General features: G+C 41.7%; 1 protein-coding gene across 1 annotated transcript in view; it reads left to right on the top strand.

The window, feature by feature from the left end:
• VWA8 (von Willebrand factor A domain containing 8) overlaps positions 1-21,225 on the top strand; it is a 616,504-nt gene that overhangs the window by 199,244 nt on the left and 396,035 nt on the right. The window contains exons 10-13 of the mRNA XM_069758217.1: positions 371-475; positions 3,176-3,307; positions 12,037-12,171; positions 13,304-13,381. Coding sequence (XP_069614318.1) covers positions 371-475; positions 3,176-3,307; positions 12,037-12,171; positions 13,304-13,381 — 450 coding nt within the window. The remainder of the gene's footprint in view (positions 1-370; positions 476-3,175; positions 3,308-12,036; positions 12,172-13,303; positions 13,382-21,225) is intronic.

Here is a 21,225-nt window from a genome sequence, read left to right as displayed (position 1 = left end):
TGACAGTGAACAGCCTTGACTTTGGAATGGTTGTTAGGATTATTATACTGCTTGTTCACTACATTTAATGCAGAGTTAATGGTGCTCCTAAAAATACATCTGTAAGTATTTAACGCAGCACATTCCTTGTTAAAACATTACAGCTACTTTTGTTTATGTAATGACTTCTATAAATACGCAGCTTTCAGTTTATGGCGATCGAGGACACGTCTGGCTTTCCAGGAGTACCACCCGGCGGTACTCTCAATGAACTCTGCATATAATAGTGATTCAATTCATTAAATTGTTAAATGGGGGCCTCTTCCATCCCCGCTGCGTTGTCCGCTATGTCAGACTAACACCTAATTTGTTTGTCTTTTTATAACTGAAGAATGTGTTCCCCACAATGTCTTCCCAACAAGTCATTCAGAGACTTTATCCTTACACTGTGGTGTTGGGAAAAGAAGGCAGAACGGCCGTAGAGGACACATTAAAGGTACATTTATCAAAATGAAATAATAGTCTGCACTAAAATGTAATCTTTGGAGATACACTCCTTGGCAATGAAACAGCAACAGGAAGGAAAAGTCATAATGCAAATCACAGGATCAATAGACATGTTAATGAAATGCAAATGATAAAAAAATGGAAACCACATTGAGGTTATTTATGGTTGTCTTAGGAATGTTCCTCCACACTGACTGCACTTGGGCACACAAATCATTAGAATCCGCTGCTGGCAGCTCCCTTGGTAATTGCCGACCATTGATATCCCAGATGTGCTCGATGGAAGACAAGACCATGGCCTGTCCTCCACAGGGTTACTTATGACATGCAGGCTATTCACAGTAGCATGAGCAACATGTGGCCTGGCCTTTATGATGAAAAATGTTTCACGTTCACACATTGGCAATTGTCCATATCAACTGTTAGGCTGCCATCACACTAGCAGTATTTGGTCAGTATTTTACATCAGTATTTGTAAGCCAAGACCAGGACAGGAACAATTAGAGGAAATGTGAAACCAGCCTTACACCATCAAATCAATGTAGCACTGTGCTGTTAGCGTACCTATAGAGGAGATTTGATGGGTCCGAAGACCATACATTATGCTTACCCACACAATAATCCCAGGAGTAGGATTGATGTGATCCCTCATGAAGGCCTTTTCATTGTGCATTGTGTTGCTCATACGGTCTTCAGATGGAGACCTGAGGCTTCAATGGAAGTCTGTCGTCTTCAGGGCGAGTCACGCTTTTTCTTTAATGCAATCATAGCTGGAGATTGGTCTGGAGACCACAATATAAATGCCTTGAAGAGCCTTTCAAGACTGAATGTCACACTGATTATACTACCAGAATTATGGTGTGGGGTGGGATAATATATGGTAGCCGGTCCCCTCCAGTCTTCATTCCATGTACACTGACTGCCCTGGTCTTACATTGATTTGGTGTTGGATTGAGTGGTACGGCAAGGCCAGGCCACATATTGCTCTTGCGATTTGAGCATCCTGATTTGCCTAAACATGCTACCATGGTCTGCAGCGTCTCCAGGCTTGTATTCCGTCAAGCACATATCACACGTCATTACTGGTGAGCAATTGCAAAAAGAGATGCCAGCAGCCAATCTTGAGGATTGGTGTCTCCAAGAATATTCCAGCTTGCGAGATGTTCTGCTAGGAAAAACTAAAGGAATTTGTAGAATTTTTGTTAAGTTTGCATCACAGTAAATTTTGAACCAAATGTAATGTATTGTGGCTAAGATCTTCCAAAAAAGGACCTTTCTTACACTGTCTCTGCAAAAATTAATTTATCCTTCTGTTTTAAGTGTGTTTGAAAAGTCTAAAAAATATATATGCCATTTTTCACTAATTTCCCACCAACCAAACATCGATTATCTTCAAGGTAGTGAGGGTAAACGAACTCCTATGATGTCTACTAGGGTTGAGCGACTTTTCTTTTTATAGGATCGGGTCGGGTTTCACGAAACCCGACTTTGAGTGAAATCAGCCGATCCTATAGAAAAGTCGGGGTCGGCCGAAACACGAAACCCAATGCAGTGCATTGGGTTTCTAATGGTTGCCAGGTTCTGAAGGAGAGGAAATTCTCCTTCAGGCCCTGGGATCCATATTTAAGTGTAAAATAAAGAATCAAAATAAAAAATATTGATATACTTACCCTCGGACGCGCCCTGGTTCTCACCGGCAGCCTTCCTTCCTAAGAATGAGCGCCTGAAGGACCTTAGATGACGTCGCGGCTTGTGATTGGTCGCGTGAGTGGTCATATGGGCGTCACGCGACTAATCACAATCCGCGACATCATCTAAGGTCCTTCAGGCGCTCATTCTTAGGAAGGAAGGCTGCCGATGAGAACCAGGGCACGTCCGAGGGTGAGTATATCAATATTTTTTTTTTTTTTTTTATTTATTTTACACTTAAATATGAATTCCGATACCGATTCCCGATATCTTAAACATATCGGAACTCGGTATCGGAATTCCGATTCCAGATCAGAAGATCGCCGACCTCATGGCCGACCCCAAACAGGGGTCGGGTCGGGTTTCTTGAAACCCGACTTTGCCAAAAGTCGGCGACTTCTGAATCTGGCCGACCCGTTTCACTCAACCCTAATGTCTACTATACACTGGACACACTATACACGAATCCTGCGCCCCTTTATCTCTGTAGCACATTTTTAGAAGCAGCTGCATGGCGGACATTATGAGGTTGAACTAAGGATTTTAAGCAGATTTATAACCATATCAAAGCTGAGCTGAGGGTTTTAGGAGTAGAAACCTAATTGTTGCTATCTCTGTTGTTGGAGCCAAGTCACATTTAACACAGCTATGTGCAGTGTTGCCCAGAAGCTGAAGTGTTTTAAATTTTAAGGAAACTCTATTGCAAAAATTATTCTTAATACGTGCATTTGAAAAAAAGTGCTCAAAATGTGTCCATATGCTTTATGTTCTTTTTTCATTTTCTCCAAACTCCCTATACTTTGTCCAACATTCTAGGAGTTATAGGATGGAGTCATTCCATGTACAAAGCCATGTACTGTTGAGGAACATTGAACTCGTAGCATCAGTATATAGCACTGCACTGTAATGTATTGTGTGTGTAAAATGGTTGATCTGAAAATATTTTTGTTATATTTTGCTATCCTAATGTTAAGCGCTTTTTTTTATTATTTAATTTTAGAGATTTGATCTGCTTGATACAGGAAGGTCTCCGGTTTCCCTGAAAATTGTGAAAGTGGATCTAGATCGGAATGCTGATGGCCTCATGGCTTCAGTTCATATTCAGACTAGTGACAAGGATATCACAATACAGGTGGAATACCTTATTTCTTTATGTATGTGCAGTGTATATTCAATTAGTCACTTTTTAGGGACACTAATGTACACAATTTACCAGTGTGATGTTTCCTTTTTTGAAGATCTGTACTAGGTATTAACCCACCCAAAAATATGAAATATTATTTTCTCTTGGGAGTGGTATAATCTAAAATGAACATGGTTTGCATATGATGGCGTCTGTCAAAAGATAAATAGTAGACAGCACCGCCGACTTCACTGGATCAAAGCACCTAACACGTAGTGTGCTCATTGAATCTTAGCTTCCGGATCTCGGGTGCTCCTCTGAAAAAGCATTGAAATGCAGTCCATATGACAGAACGCAGCACTCACCAATCCTTAAAATGGTTTGTCCTTTATTCAGTCACGTAATAAAACCTTCATGGCTTGGGGTGTGTGAAGATAGGAGTGTGCAGGCTCTGACGACGGCCGTTTCGCGCTGGTATAGCGCTTCTACGGGTCAGTGGTTAGAAGGATGTGACATGGAAAGAAATACCTGCACTTACTCCTCCCACCACACTCTTTATTCACCACCAAGTGAAATACATAAAAACATTTAAAATCACAAATGACAATACTTTACATTGCGCTCATAAATCTGACACTTGAGCACCAAACAACTTCAGTGTTATTAAGGACATATTTACAAAGGGTAATATTAATTAACTAGATGGTGGCCCGATTCTAACGCATCGGGTATTCTAGAATATGCATGTCCACGTAGTATATTGCCCAGCCACGTAGTATATTGCCCAGCCACGTAGTATATTGCCCAGCACAGACAGAGCCACGTAGTATATTGCCCAGTCACGTAGTATATTGCCCAGTGACGTACTATATTGCCCAGCCACGTAGTATATTGCCCAGCACAGAGCCACGTCGTATATTGCCCAGTCACGTAGTATATTGCCCAGCACAGAGCCACGTAGTATATTGCCCAACCACATAGTATATTGCCCAGCCACGTAGTATATTGCCCAACCACATAGTATATTGCTCAGCCACGTAGTATATTGTCCAACCACGTAGTATATTGCCTAGCCACGTAGTATATTGCCCAGCCACGTAGTATATTGCCCAGTGACGTACTATATTGCCCAGCCACATAGTATATTGCCCAGCACAGAGCCACGTCATATATTGCCCAGTCACGTAGTATATTGCCCAGCACAGAGCCACGTAGTATATTGCCCAGCCACGTAGTATATTGCCCAACCACATAGTATATTGCTTAGCCACGTAGTATATTGCCCAGCCACGTATTGCCCAGCCACATAGTATATAGCAGAGCCACGTAGTATATTGCCCAGCCACGTAGTATATTGCCCAGCATCGTAGTATATTGCCCAGCCACGTATTACCCAGCCACATAGTATATAGCAGAGCCACATAGTATATAGCAGAGCCACGTAGTATATTGCCCAGCACAGAGGCACGTAGTATAGAGACTTAGGAAAAAGGAAAAAAAAAAACAAAAACATATACTCACCTATAGCCCATTGAAGTCCTGCTATACTTACCATCCGCCGCCTTTCTCGCTCCTCTCCACGCTCCCTGGATCGCTCCATTGCAAGCGGCAGCTTGCGGTCCCGTCCCAGGGCTGGTGTGAGCAGGACTTATGATGACGTCGTGGTCACATGACCGACCGTGATGTCACGGCAGGTCCTTGTCCCACACCAGCCCTGGGACGAGAGCGGAACCTGCCGCTTGCAATGGAGCGATCCCGGGAGCGTGGAGAGGAGCAAGAAAGGTGGCAAAGGGTGAGTATAGCAGGTTTTTTTTTTTTTTTTTTTACTATTGATGCCGCATAGGCGGCATCAATAGTAAAAGGTTGGGGACACAGGGTTAATAGCGGCGGTAACGGAATGTGTTACCGCCGGCCTTAACCCTGTGTTAGCGGTGACCAGAGGGGAGTATGGAGCGGAGCGCCGGGGACACAGACTATGGGGAGCGGAGCACCGGGGACAGTGACTGCGGGGAGCGGGCGCCGGCCACTTACTGCGGGGAGTATGGAGCGGCCATTTTCTTCCGGACTGCCCGTCGCTGATTGGTCGTGGCTGTTTTGCGGCGACCAATCAGCGACTTGGATTTCCATAATAGACAGAGGCCAGGACCAATGAATATTCGTGACAGAAGGACAGACAGACAGACGGAAGTACCCCTTAGACAAGATAATAACTATGCAAAGCTGTTCATTCCTCCAACTATATTTGCTTCTATTATCATATTCTGCATTAAATTTAGTGTTTCCCAAATACCATTTACCTACAATAGAACAATAAATTTACCTTTGTTACAGAAAGATCGACATGTCGACTCTATCATTTAACCCTATTGGGCCCATCGCGCCTCTTTGCATAATCCACCTTGCCTCGCGTCTCAATAGCAGATTATGCAAATCCCCACCTCTTTGGGGCAATGAAACCTTCTCTATCCCTGCAAACGTCATAACGTTCGGGTTCCTCCCATGCTTCTCCCTGATATGGATAATTAGCCTCCGTACCCTTTTCCTGAGGAAACTAATTTGTAATGTTCTCTGAATCGCACATATAATTGGCGTATGGTCTTGCCTATATAATAGTACTTGCACGGGCAAAATATCACGTATACTACGTGATTAGTTTTACACTATGTAAATTCTGCAACTGTATGGCTGATTGGGCCTATATTTATGATGACCCGATCCTTGATATGATGTTTGCAATAAGGGCAATGCCCGCAACGATAATTCCCTTTAGGGACTCCCTGCTCTAGCCAATTTGTATTTTCTTTTTCTATACTATGTGCTGCGCCTATTTGAAATGAGTGGACCTCATATATATGCCAGTTTCTCCCTCCCATGAACAGGGGAGAATATATGCCTCCCATGAACGGGCTGATGGACAGAGGTTCATCAAAAATTTCATCCACTTGTCTATGTCCATCATCCCTTTCATGGGAGGAGTCCCTTCCAAATATATGCCACCAGTTTCTCCGGGCAATAGGATTGATCTTTTTGAGGCATAAGGGATATGGAAGCATTATTGTACCCAAAAACCCCACCCAACCTCTCAATTTTGGAGAGAAAAGCATTAATGGAGATAAAGAGCTGGTCTGACGGTTGTAAGACCGGCAGATAAATGCGGTAAGACGGTGTTGATTCCAAGAATGATGTACATATTAGAGGCAAATAGACAATTGTCAGACACCGACACATATAGCAAGTTGCAGGGAGACCCCACACAGAGGATCAAAAATGAGTTACGATCCTTTTTAAGAAAATTAGTTGAGTTAAATGTAATCTCAAAGAAAAAAGCCGAGAAGCTGCTGCCGGAGTTCCCAACCAAACGGCATTGGTATTATGTCCCAAAGATACATAAATCGGTTACAAGTCGACCAGGGCGTCCAATCATTTCTGGGATAGGGTCGCTCACAGAGCGCCTTTCCCAGTACATAGATTGGTTATTGCGGCCATAATTGAAAGATGTTCCATCATACATCAAGGATACAAATTCATTTTTCGAAAACATACGGCAATTTACGTGGCAACCAGGGTTTGCGCTAGCATCAATTGATGTAAATTTGTACACAAGGATTCCGAAAACATAGGGGTAGAATCCGTCAAATAGATATTGAGAACCACAGACCGAGATCAGAAATTCATTGACTTCGTCTGTGAAGGTTTGAAATTTATTTTGACGCATAACGCCTTTACATTTATGGATTCCTGGTATATCCAGACAAATGGGACTGCTATGGGGACTCCGGCAGCATGCACATTTGCAAATTTATTCTTAGGACTTTTTGAAGAAAAACCTGTTTATTCGGTGGAAAACGAGTTTTTGAAGCATATTAAACTGTACTTCAGATATGTGGACGACATGTTCTTCGTGTGGGATGGTACAGACGAAAGTTTTGCACTCTTCGTATCATATCTCAATGAATCCAACACAATGGGCATGTCGTTCACATCCATTTTTTGGGGGATCGCACTTAGAATTCCTTGATGTTTTGGGAGAAATAAAGGAAGGGTCGGTCTGTACATCTTTATATCGGAAACCTACAGCGACTAATTCGATAATCCACTTCAAAAGTTTCCAACCAGTACACACAAAACAGTCTTTACCATATAGCCAACTCCTGAGGATGCGAAGGGTTAACAACACACAAGAGGTTTTTATATCACAATCAGCAGAACTGTATTAGAGGTTAAAGAGGAGATGATATCCAGATACTCAATTGCAGACAGCCATAGAAAGGGTTAATGAAAATGTAAGTGACAAAAAAACAGGGGTTGATAGATAAGGCACTAAGGAACAAAAAAGAAAAAAAGTTCACCTTTTTGTTTCCAGTATAATTCCATGGATCGCCAGATACGTGCTGCTATTAGGAGAAACTGGCATATATTGGAAAGGGACAAGGATCTGGCGGAGATAGTAGCCAGAGGTCCACTCATTTCAAATAGGCGCAGCACAAGGTTCAGAGATGTATTAGTATGTAATCGTATAGAAAAAAAATACAAATTGGCTAGAGCAGGGAGTCCCTAAAGGGAATTATTGTTGCGGGCATTGCCCTTATTGCAAACCTCATATCACGGATCGGGTCATAAATATTGGCCCAATCAGCCATACAGTTGCAGAGTTTACATAGTGTAAAACCGATCACGTAGTTTACATGATATTTTGCCCATGCAAGTTCTATTATATAGGCAAGACCATACACCAATTATATGTGCGATTTAGAGAACATTACATATCAGTTTCCTCAGGAAAAGAAGTACCAAGGCTAATTAACCATATCAGGGAGAAGCATGGGAGGAACCCGAACGTTATGACGTTTGCAGGGATAGAGAAAGTTTCATTGCCCCAAAGAGGTGGGGATTTGCATAATCTGCTATTGAGACGCGAGGCAAGGTGGATTATGCAAAGAGGTGCAATGGGCCCAATAGGGTTAAATGATAGTCGACATGTCGATCTTTCTGTAACAAGAGTAAATTTATTGTTCTATTGTAGGTAAATGGTATTTGGGAAACACTAAATTTAATGCAGAATATGATAATAGAAGCAAATGTAGTTGGAGGAATGAACAGACTTGCATAGTTATTTTCTAATTAATATTACCCTTTATGAATATGTCCTTAATATTGAGGTTGTTTGGTGCTCAAGCGTCAGATTTATGAGCGCAATGTAAAGTATTGTCATTTGTGATTTTAAATGTGTTTATGTATTTCACTTGGTGGTGAATAAGGAGTGTGGTGGGAGGAGTAAGTTTTGGTGCAGGTATTTCTTTCCAGGTCACATCCTTCTAACCACTGACCCGTAGAAGCGCTATACCAGCGCGAAAAGGCACACTCCTATCTTCACACCCCCCCGAGCCATGAAGGTTTTATTACGTGACTGAATAAAGGACAAACCATTTTAAGGATCAGTGAGTGCTGCCTTCTTTTATTTGTCATATGGACTGCATGGTTTGCATATGAGTTCAGGTTAGATGTCTGTCGATCACTATATTGAAAAGTGTTGAATACGCTCTTTAGTGCAACGATGTCCTACAAAATAAAGGTTACTCCATGGCCCAAATGAAAATTGTTAAACCAAGTGCATATACCACAGTACTGTACAAATTAATTGGGGCATGCAATTCAATATTATTCCTCCCAGCCATTGACTGGCTCGTGTCTGGACTTGTCAATGACTTTCTATTCCATGTCCAGATTTTTTTTTTTTGTAGTTAAAGGAGATGTCCATTGAAAAAACATTATCATTTATCCACTTGTTAAATTGTGGTCCGACTGCTGGGGCTTGTAACTTTCCTGTTAGAAAGGATGCCCAGTGCACATGCTCCATTCATTTCATGGGCTGGCTCTTCCTGGCAGCCCTAAATAGAATGAGTGAAGATGTGGTTGGGTGTTATATTTGGTGCTCCATTTTGTAACTGTATAAAGATGTCCAGTCAGGGTAAAAATGACCAGATCTGCTGGTTGGTGCCAGTCCCAGCAGTAGGACACCCATTGATAAGCTAGTTGTCGCCTGTCTTGTGAATAGATGGTAACTTGTATTCACTGGACAACCTCTTTAAAGAAGCCAGCCCATGACCTTTTTTTCCCTAAACATGTGTACGGTACAGTAGTGTGTTGTGTGTGTTCATATACTCACCTACCACAGTCATCCAGCGCCATTCTGCTCCACTTCTGAGTGACATCACAGCTCTACAGACTTTCCAGCTCACTTTATGCTCTGTGTGTCAGCCTCTTTCTGACTCGTCATAGACTTTCATTGTTAAATCCACTACTGGGTCACACAGAACGCAGCGTGACCTGGAGAGTCTGAAGAACAGTGGTGTCACTCAGTTAAGGACTAGAACTGCGCAGAATCTGGGAGAAGACAGTGGTTGGTGCTTATATTAATATACTGACAATGCTGGATATACACATGTTTAGGTGAACGTTCATAAGAGGTATTCCTTAAGAGTACAATATAATTTTTCCTTCGCCACATTGGGGGACACAGAACCATGGGTGTTATGCTGCTGTAACTAGGAGGCTGACACTAAGTTGAGACAAAAAAGTTAGCTCCTCCCCTGCAGTATACACCCTCGTGCTGGCTTCCAGAGACGGAACCTCCAACAGTAGATCCTCCGGTATCGCGTTTGGCTACCAAGACGCTTTTATCTGTACCTGATGGGGCTTCAATTAAAAATCCCACAGAACGCCAGATAGATTCCCTGGCTCGCTCAGTATATGAAGCCTCAGGTTCCTCTTTATCCCCTTCCTTTGCGGCCGCATGGGTTGCAAAAGCAATGGTTTTCTGGGCAGATGCCCTTGCAAAATCTATTCAGGTCCAGGCTCTTCAGTCTGAGGCGGCGGATCTCGCCAAACCGCTATGGCTGGAGACTATGTGATGTATGCGTCTTTAGACGCAGCAGACTGTGCGGCAGTTGCTGCCTCAAGCGCCATCACCATTAGGAGAGCATTATGGCTTAGAGAGTGGCGCACGGATTACTCCTCTAAAAAGTCTTTGATTTCTCTGCCTTTTCAGAGCGGACGTCTGTTTGGAGAAAAATTAGACCAGCTTATTTCCGATGCTAAAGGAGGGAAAAGCAAATTCCTCCCGCAGCATAGGCCTAAAACTGCTTTTCAGCATCAGCAACATTTTCACTTTCGGCCCTTTCGCAATAGCCCATTCTGGTCCTCCTCCACGGCTTCGTCCAGATCAGAACGATCTCCACATACAGAGAGAGACCTTCGGCCCTCATACAGGCCGAATCAGTCCTGGCATGGTAAGCCTAGGCAACCCAGAACCAGGGGATCCAGGTCCTCCAGATTTCCTTCACAATGACTCGGGGAGTTTTCCGGTCGACGCCACCAGAGTAGGCGGATGCCTGCTTCTTTTTCAACATGTTTGGCTTTCCGTCATCCACGATGAATGGGTCAGAGACCTGGTGTCTTCTGGTTGCAAAGTAGATTTCTCCGCCTCCCCTCCGGCACATTTTCTTCCCTCTCGTCTCCCCAGTTCAGGAGCTCAGTCTCGCGCACTTCACCGCGCCATCTAATCTCTCCGCTGAAACGGATTCATTGTTCCAGTTCCAAAACACGACAGATTCAGAGGTTTTTACTCAAACCTCTTCGTCGTTCCAAAAAAGGACGGGACGGTGCGCACTACTTTGGTGTTCCTGTTTCCATAATTGTTCTCTTGTGTCTACAAGACTGGGGAGTTCCACCACTCCTCTTGGGCTATCTGCACAAAAGCTGTTCTACCCTGTATGCACACATGGATTTTTCCTCTCTGAACCCTGTTCACACAGGTTATATACAGATGATCAGGTTTTTAAATACATCAGATAGGGATTGCATACATTAGTTAGGACTGCTCTGATAAGGGTATACCGTGAAGATTGGTAGAGCAGCTTAGTATACATTTTTTGCAAAAAACGTATCAACCAAATACCCTGTTTTTTACATCTTTTACTAGCACTTGCGGATTACTGCAACATTTTTTCAAACTGAGTGTTTTTGGTTTTACTATTCTCTTTTGTGTTTCCAGAAAGAAGTGTTTTCTGTCTTGGGCAAAAAAAACACCAAATACTAGACTGTAGATGAGTAGAAAAAGGTGACTTTTTTTTATTAAGATATCAGTGGAGTGCAATTCGAACGTCTTTGACTTGTCCACATCCAACAAGCCCCAAAATATCTGCCTAAAGTGATATTTTAGGGGTGATTTACATCTGGTGGGCCAGAGGTACTCCATCCAAGTGAAGGCATTGTGAACTGTGACATTAAGTCATGATGTAACTGCTGCCAGTTCTTCAGACTACTTAACCAGTGGGAGTGGCGTGTTACCACAAGCCCTAGCATTCTGCCATTATTTTAGGTAGGTATTTGGTGCCAAATACAAGCTTGCATTATCGTAGTGGCCTGGAAGCTTTCTGGATTTTAAACTGATAGAAATCCTCTGGTCTATGATGATGGCACAAACAGGAAATATGGATTGTAAAACAAAAACATAGGTGTGATCAAAGTTTTTTTTTATAACAAGAAAGAAGAAAGATGTGCAGGAATCTGGTGGAATTAATGCCAAAGATTGTCAAGTAACCAACTGTATCAAATGGAGGACACCTCATGTAGAAACATTTGTGAAATAAATGAGACTTTGTAGTATTGCTTTTGTCTATTTATTATCCCGTTTGTTTCATTTATTTGTCTTTAAGGTGCATATTTGTTTCCCACAGGTGCCAGCAGGTACTCTGCCCATACAGTTACATTCCAGGTCATCACACTTCGTTAGAACCAGTACACATGATCAGCTATTGGCTGAGATGACGCAGTCCCATATGGTCAAAGACATGTGCCTGATTGGAGGAAAGGTAAATTGTGTATAAATAAAAAAAAACAAATGTCCTTCATATTCACCTATATCAAGAAAGATTGTTTCCCCACACTATAAGTAGTGTAACAGTGAAGAAACAGAGATTAAATTACCGTAGGTATTTCCTATCCACTTTTCTGCCACTTCAAGCCTTTTACAAGAAATAGATAGTAATGTTTTAAGATTATAGGACACACCTTATTATAAGATTCATCCTAGGTTGTGTTAGCAGAAAATATTAACAAAGATCCCGGGGTCATTGCGACAGTCTGGACCAGAGCACACACCAATTAAGTGCCCCCAGCCAGATTAAATAAGCTCCATAGCATACATATATAGGCAGGAGAATAAGGAGCATATAGTACTGTTATATATAAGCAAATGTCTTTATTAGTACAAATAATAAAACAAAGAACAGTAATACATTCCAATAATAGGCGTTCCTAGTCAAGCACAGAAGGGGAACTGCCGCCCCAGTGCCCCCATACATAAATAAATATCCACAGAGGGGAAACTAAGGACCCCATGTGAAAAGTGAAATTGGCAGGCCTAAATAGATCCAAAATAGTGCGGTAGCCAAAAAGGGACTACAATCATAATGGTAGGTAATGCATAGCAGCGCAATGGATAGCATGAATAGGCTTACCAGTAGGGAGCGCAGAGGAGGGGAGTCCCACCGGAAAAGAGCGCCCCGATGCGCGTTTCGCGGCGTGGCATAAATCGATTTGATAGAAAGTTTTTGCACAAATTGGAATCGATCTCCGCAGAGAGCGAGAATTGTGCTGCTGCTTCCTTCTGTCAGTGATCTGGAAGGACACTGTGTCAGCATTCTTCTCGATCATAGGAAGCTACCTCTGGACTATAAGATGCGCATAATTTTTAGCAAGATTTCTCTTGATAAAAACATGTGGTTTATAGTAAAAAAGTATATATATTGTATTGAGTCTGAAAGCTAGAAAAAACAGATTTACCATGCCTTTGTTCACCAAGTTTTGTGACCCCACAAAGGTACTAAACGGTTGATAGTTTGGACTGCTAGAACCTCAGATTGTAGAAGACACCACACCTACATTGTCATGCTCTAAGCTTATGACTGACTTAATATGGATAATATCATTTTTGTCTTTTAGGGGTGTGGTAAAAGTGTTATTGCTAAAGAATTTGCCGATATGCTTGGTTACAAGGTTGAACCAATCATGCTGTACCAGGTAATGGGGCTGCACGGATGGATTGTACTTGTTTCAGTAATGTGTGCGATATCACAGTGTAATTGTGTAAAGATTTGCAGTCCGCTGCATTAGTAATCTTTAGTAATGTGAAAACAAAAGTTAGTTTAATTTGTAGGGAAAGAATAAGCTGCTACTAGACACTCTGAAACCGCTGATCTCCCATAGCAGCAAGTGACCAGAAATGTAGAAATGCATCATGCTCAATCTTTATTTCCCCTTTAACTGCTATCGAGTAAGTCCGTAATCGCCAAAGCTTGTAAACACACCCCAATACTGTAGTACTTTAAGCATAATTAGATTCATGAAAATTCCCCAGATTTTATAGTAACCATGTGCCGGAATATAAACAATAATTCATTTTTTTAACAACACATTTTCTTTAAAATCCTTGACCCAGAATTCTCTGTGCCTCTGTATGGGGCTAAATAAGGAAGATTATGTGCCCATAGGCTATAAGATGAAATACCATATTGAGCATTTAATCACTCTCCCCATGTCCAGGGATGCCGCTCCGCCACTGCTCTAATCTTTGTTGATAGGTTGCAGGAGAGACTTTGTGTTGACAGTGCTGCAGCCAATCACTTGGCTTAGTGGCTTGGCCATCTCCATCAGTAGATCCTCTGAGCTCAGTGATTGGTGGCAGCACGGTTGATTGGTTGCAGTGGTGACATCACAGCAACAAAGGCCAGAGCTGCAGTGGAGGGGCATTAATGAACTAGAAGAGAATGAGTCAATTTGTTATTTTATATATCTCTGAACTTATGGGGGAATAATATTTGAAATAGGGTCAAGCCTTTTATTTATTTTATTTTACTTACCTATATACCTTAGCACCATTAATTCCACAGCACTTTACACACATTATCATCACTGTCCCCATTGGGGCTCACAATCTATATTCCCTTTCAGTATGTCTGTAGTGTGGGAGGAAACGCACACAAACACGAGGAGAACATACAAACTCCTTGCCGATGTTGTCCTTGGTGGGAGTTGAACCCAGGACCCCAGTGGTGTAATGCAACAGTGCTAACCACTGAGCCACCGTGCTGCCCATATGCGTTTTTGAGCAGGCTGAGCTCACAATAGTTTAGTTTTGTTTGCTTTGAACAGCTCGCATTGATTACATTATTATAAAGCGGGTTTTGTTTGCATCATTGTGAATCGTTTCCCCTTGGTCATGGGCTGTAAATAAGGCCATGGTGTCTAATATGTCCGTGAGTGCTGGAATGAAATTTCATTGATTGCACTATATAGGTTTAGGACCGTCAAACTCATTTCTGTAAAATAGATATTATTGTTGATTATGAGCCAATGATTTCAAGCATTACTTAAAAAAGGATTGTCTTTATTTACATGGAGAATTTTCTACAGAAGAAGGAAGAAGGTCACTGAATAATTGTACAACGTATAAAGCCCGAGCAAACAAGCTCATTAAAGCAGAGCACCGACCTCTCAGCAGGAAAGTGTTTTTGCTTCTGAATTCCCATTAAATTAGACTCAGTAATGTGCGGTAATGAGCCCAAAATATATGGGTAAGGTTGGCGACCTTTTATTCAAGGTGTATAATGAAAGAGCACATGAAAAGTTAGTGCATTTAAGAAATGAATCATTGGGGGGGTAATGCAGGATCAGGCTGATGGAAGGAGTACAATTATTTTTTTTGTAAACCGCCCACATCAGTGTTTGTTGCTATATTTAAGCATGTACAAATGTTTGGAAATTAATCGGTAACTTTCTCATAACTTTCAGAACAGGCTGTCATTCATACAAAAATAACATGATATTCTCGCCATCATCGGATTGGCATTCTGCGTTTTCAGCAGGTTTTCCCCTCTGCATCAGAAGTCTGTTATGCGCCATTCTCTTTGTGCGCGCCGCCTTTTCCTCCCTCTAGTTTCTCTATCCCCCTTCCCATAGGCTTTTATAGGCGCAGCAAACATCATTGATGACAGATTTAGGTCGTTTATGAGACTGAATGTCTAAAAACTGGAGATGTAAGCATGTTTTTGTTGATAAGATGTGTGTAAGAATTGATTTTCTTATCTTATACTATTGATTTATGGGATAAAAGGGTGTATTTACAATTTTAAAGTGAACCTGTTACTGTGAAAATGCAGTCAAATCTGTAGGTAGGATGTTATACAGCACGGGGAGACTAGTAGATTGATATATAGTTCAATGGAAAAGATTCAATGTAACCTGTACTTTAGTCATTTACACCTCTGGTCTCTATGGGGTTTTTGGTTCCCTGGCTAGTCCCATCAGTGACTGACAGCTTACATACTGAGATAGCTGTCAGTCACTGATAAGACCGCCCACGGGACCGAAAATCCCAGAAATAGCAAGGATTTTAATGATTAAAACACAGGTTATTCTGAATCTTTTCTTACAAAACTATATATATATATATATATATATATATATATATATATATATATATATATATATATATATATATATATATATATATATCAATCTGCTCTGCTCCTCCTGCTCCATAAAACAGTGCCTGCAGATTGTACTGCTTTATCATGGTGACAGGTTCCTTCTAAGAAACAGTTATGCCATAAAGGGAAAAATCTGCATTTATTGAATAAACCATGTTTTCAGTGCTAGGAGAGTTGTGATTTACAATGCATAGGAAAGCATGGTAGAAGGCTGAAGGATGGCTGCGTTCTTGGCAGTGAGAATCATGAGACGAGCGCCCAGGCACTACATGGTCCAGTGCGAATGTCCTTCAGTTTTTATTTCTAAAGTCTATTATTACAAAACAAATTTCTCATAACCCATGGGTCGGTGATGTTTTTTTGTTGTTGTATTTCTGTATTATTTTACATTCACACGCAGTCAACTATATATTAGTACATCTCATTATATAAGCTTAGTGGTGTTTTTTTTGCCTATGCCATATTATGTACTTATTTATAGAAAACCTGCTATACTGCACTTTATCCCCATGCCCCGGTGCAGAAAAACCCCACCGGTGCACCTATTGAAGCTATTTGTAGATATTATATTTTGCATCTAATCATAACAAACACCTTAAAGGTAAATTGCATTGCAGAAATAGCAAAACAATGTTCAGGCACCCCGCTGGGTGAGAACATAAGAGCACAAATGGTTTGCAGTGTTTGCTTCTACTTTATTCTGTATGGCTACGTTCACATTAGCGTTCCGCTAATGTGCGTCGCTGTTGCGTCGGCGACGCAGCGGCGACGCAGCGGCGACGCGCCCCTATGTTTAACATGGGGGACGCGTGCGTTTTTTTTGTTGCGTTTTCCGACACGTGCGTCGTTTCCGACGCTAGCGTCGGACGCAAGAAAATGCAACATGTTGCATTTTTCGTGCGTCTGATTTTCGTCAAAAAACGACGCACGCGTCGCAAAACGCAGCGTTTTTGCGTGCGTTTGCGCGCGTTTTTTGTGCGTCGTGCGTTGCGTCGCCAACGCAGCGGCGCGCAACGCTAATGTGAACGTAGCCTAAGGCAACCATTGCATCGGAAATTAAATATAATGTGTTGGTCGTTAAAGAGGTAGTTTGATAATGACCATTCTGTCAGAGAAAGAAGCAGAGTTCTGACAAGATATATTAATTGCGTATTTTCATTTGTACTATTAATTTATGAAATACAAATTAAAATGACGGATGCACTTTAACCCCTTTAGCCCGGGCCAGTTTTCACCTTCGTGACCAGGCCAAAGTTACAATTCTGTTGCAAGTTACAATTCTGATCAGTGTCGCTGTATGAGGTAATAACTCTGGAACGCTTCAACAGATCCCACTGATTGAGATTCTTTTTGTCATGACATATTGGTCTTCATATTAGTTGTAAATTTAGGCCAATATTTTTGGTGTTTATTTGTAAAAATGTCTGAATTTTGGCAAAAATTACTCAATTTTTAAACTTTTCATTTGTATTACATTAACCCCTTAATAAGGGCCAATACGCCTTTTAACGGCGGCAATAAAGGGTACTTATTCCTCAGCGCCACTTTTTAACGGCGCTGAGACATGAGTATAGCGCCCCTTAGAGTTGGAATTTCTCCATGGTCTCGGCTACTGGGGAAAACTGAGACCCTAGAGAACATGATGCGATCGCCGTTGTTAACAAAATAATGGCGACCGCAAAAAAAAATAATTCCTATTTCCCATTTAATTTCTTTCTTCTCTTATGTGATCGCACTTCAGAGGAGAGAGAAATTGGGTCCTCCAACCACCCCAGTACCTCTGGTGTCCTTCCATCGCCCCGTGTAGTCCCCTGGCCCCCGAAAGAAAATGGCAGACACATGCGCAGTGCGCCCACCGAGATCTGCCGGCCAGCACCCGGCATCAATAGGAAATTTTTCTTATTAGATCATTTTGATGACTGTGATAGACCCTATCACAGTCATCAAAATAAGCGAAGTTGTAAATAAAACCCCTCTGTATCACCCCCTTAGTTAGGTAAAAATAATGAATTAAAAAAATGTATTTAATTCCATTTTTCCATTAGGGTAAGAATAGTGCTAAAGTGTTTTTGGGCTAAAGCTGGGCTTAGGGTTGGCGCTAAAGTTGGGGTTAGGGTTGTGGTTATGGTTGGGATTACGGTCAGGGGTGTGTTGGGGTTAGGGTTGGAGTTAGAACTGGGGGGGTTCCACTGTTTAGGTACATCAGGGGATCTCCAAACACGACATGGCGCCACCATTGATTCCAGACAATTTTGTGTTCAAAAAGTCAAATGGCGCTCCCTCAATTCTGAGCCCTGCCATACGCCCAAACAGTGACTTTCCCCCACATATGGAGAATCGGCGTACTCAGGAGAAATAGCAAAATAAATTTTGTGATCCATTTTCTCCTGATACCCTTGTGAAAATAAAAAAAAAATGGTTCCAAAGTTAAATGTTCATTTTTTCTTCCACATTGCTTTAGTTCTTGTGAAGCACTTGAAGGGTTAATAAACTTCTTGAATGTGGTGTTGCACACCTTGAGGGGTGCAGTTTTTAGAATGGTGTCACTTTTGGGTATTTTCTGTTATATTGACCCCTCAAACTAAATGTGAGATGGTCCCTAAAAAAAATGGTTTTGTAAATTTGGTTTTAAAAATGAGAAATCGCTGGTCAAATTTTAACCCTTATAACGTCCTAACAATAAAAAATTATGTTTCCAAAATTGTGCTGATGTAAAGTTGACATGTGAGAAATGTTATTTATTAACTATTTTGTGTGACGCCATTCTCTGATTTAGGCTATGTGCACACGTTGCTGAATTGCCACGGAAATTTCCACGGCAATTCTGCAACTCCCTGCCGTGGGTGTAACGCATGCAGAATTGGCATGCGTTTTCCCGCTAAACACTAGCATTTTGCGCAAGTGTTAAGGACCTTTCTGACGTCACGTGACCGCGTCATTATCCCAGCTCCTTCGTGCAATGCATTTTGGGACCGGAAGCTGCCGCGTGCACCGCTGAGAGGCGGGAGGACTCTGGGGGCCATTGGATGGTAAGTATATCAATATTTTTTATTTTAATTCTTTTTTTTTTTTTTTAACAGAAATATGGTTTCCAAGGGCCAAGTACCACCGCACATGATCTGCTTACTTCCCACATGGTGGTCATAGAGGATCAATGCATTCCTATGTATAGGCTGAACTGGATGGACAAATGTCTTTTTTCGGCCTTACTATGTTACTATGTATGTACGATTTCGCCACGGAAAAATACGCAGCATTAGCACAGCATTGCGGAATCCCATTGAATTTTCACGGCGAAAAAATATGGCAAAAATGCATACAATCCGCAACGTGTGCACATAGCCTTAAGTGTACAAAAATTATTTTTGAAATTTTTCCCAAATTTCTGTTTTTTTCATAAATAAACGTAAGTTCTATCACAGAAATTTTACCACATTTTAGAAGTACAATCTGTCACAAAAAAAAACAATCTCAATCAGTAAGGCCAGGTTCACACTGCGTTAACAGCAGCCCGTTCAACACATATGTTAACGGGCTGCTGTTATTGCAAGTGCCGACTTGTCAAATCGCTAGTGCATCTGCTAGCTCTACAGTATCTGCGCTAGCAGTGATGGACCCGGAAACGCTGCAGCCCGTGTTCCAGGGTCCGTCACTTAATGATCGCACATGGCTAGCACACGCCCACTGTGGGCGTGCGCTAGTGATGCGTCCGACAAAGAACTTAATGGCGGCGTTAACGGACTACGTTACACTGCGTTATGCCGCGGTGTAACGTAGTCCGTCTAGTGGACTGCCAAAACGAAATGTGAACCCAGCCTAAGATATGGTGAAGCTTTCCAGAGCTATAAACTGACAGTGGTAAACATTGGCTTGGTCGTTAACTACAAAATTGGGTCTGTCACTAAGGGGTTAAACCAGAGTGTTATGTCCCACAAAATAATTAATAAATAATATTTCCCATATCTCTACTTTACATCAGCATCACCTTTTAAACATTTTTTTTTTATTGTTATGAAGTTAGAAGGGCTAAACTTTTATCAGCAATTTCTTAATTTTCCAATAAAGTTTACAAAGCCAATTTTTGTAGGTTCCACATTACATTTACAAAGGAATTTAAGGGGCCTATGTTATAGAAAATACCGAAAAGTAGAAGGAAGAAATTATTTTACTTTTTCCCTCAGAAATGTTGATTTACCACCAAAGTTTTCATTTTCACAAGGTCAACAGGAGAAAATGGACCATAAGATTAGTTGAGCAATTTCTCCTGAGTATGCCGATACCCCATATGTTGTGGAAAACTACTGTGTGGACGCACAGTGGGGCTCGGAAGGGATGTAGCACAATTTGACGCTTAGAGCGCAAAATTGGCTGGAATAGATAGTGGATGCCATGTCACGTCTGCAGGGTGTATTGAGCATTTTAAACTTTCTCCCGATTCAATGAATTTTATATCATTAGACTGAGTAAAAGGAAAATTACCATTTATCCAATAAAATGTTGATTCGTCCCCAAGTGTTGAATTTTCAAAAGGAATAATAGGAGAAAATATCTGCAAGGAGTTTGTATCTTCTCCCCGTGTTTATGTGGGTTTCCTCCAGGTACTCCGGTTTCCTCCTCCCACACTCCAAAGACATAATGATAGGGAATTTAGATTGTGAGCCCCATCGGGGACAGTGCCAATAATGTCTGTAAAGCGCTGTGGAATTAATGGCTCTATATAAATGAGTTAAATAAATAAAATAAAATGTACAACTTTTTACATAATTTCTCCTGAGTACACCAATACCTCATGTGGTCAAAAACTACTCTTAAGGCACACTGTAACACTCAGAAGGGAAGAAGCTCCATATTGAAGTTCAGATTTTTGCTGGAATGGTCTGAAGGTGCCATGTCACATTGGCAGAACGTCTGAGGTGACAGAAGCCCCCCATAAGTGGCCTAATTTTACAAACTACACCCCGCAATGATTTTATCTAGGTGTGCAGTGAGCATGTTGACACTATTTGTAACTCACAGAAGTTTATACCATTGGGCGGTGAAGAAAAAATAATTACGGTACATTCTTACCACTAAAATGTTCTTTTAGCACCAAATTTTTATTTTTATAAGGACTAATAGGAAAAAATTTGCAATTGCTCCTGAGTATGCGGACACCGTTCTCTCCTGGTTCTCCTCCTATCTCTCTGACCGATCCTTCACTGTATGTTTTGCTGGTTCCTCCTCCTCTCACCTTCCCCTTACTGTTGGGGTTCCTCAAGGATCAGTCCTAGGCCCCCTACTCTTCTCGTTGTATACTGCCCCTATTGGACAAACAATCAGTAGATTTGGTTTCCAGTACCATCTCTATGCTGACGACACCCAATTATACACTTCTGC

Source organism: Ranitomeya imitator, chromosome 3 (assembly GCF_032444005.1).
Source record: "Ranitomeya imitator isolate aRanImi1 chromosome 3, aRanImi1.pri, whole genome shotgun sequence".
Lineage (NCBI taxonomy): Eukaryota > Metazoa > Chordata > Amphibia > Anura > Dendrobatidae > Ranitomeya > Ranitomeya imitator.
The sequence above is the reverse complement of the archived record's forward strand: the minus strand, read 5'-3'. Positions and strand labels throughout refer to the sequence as shown.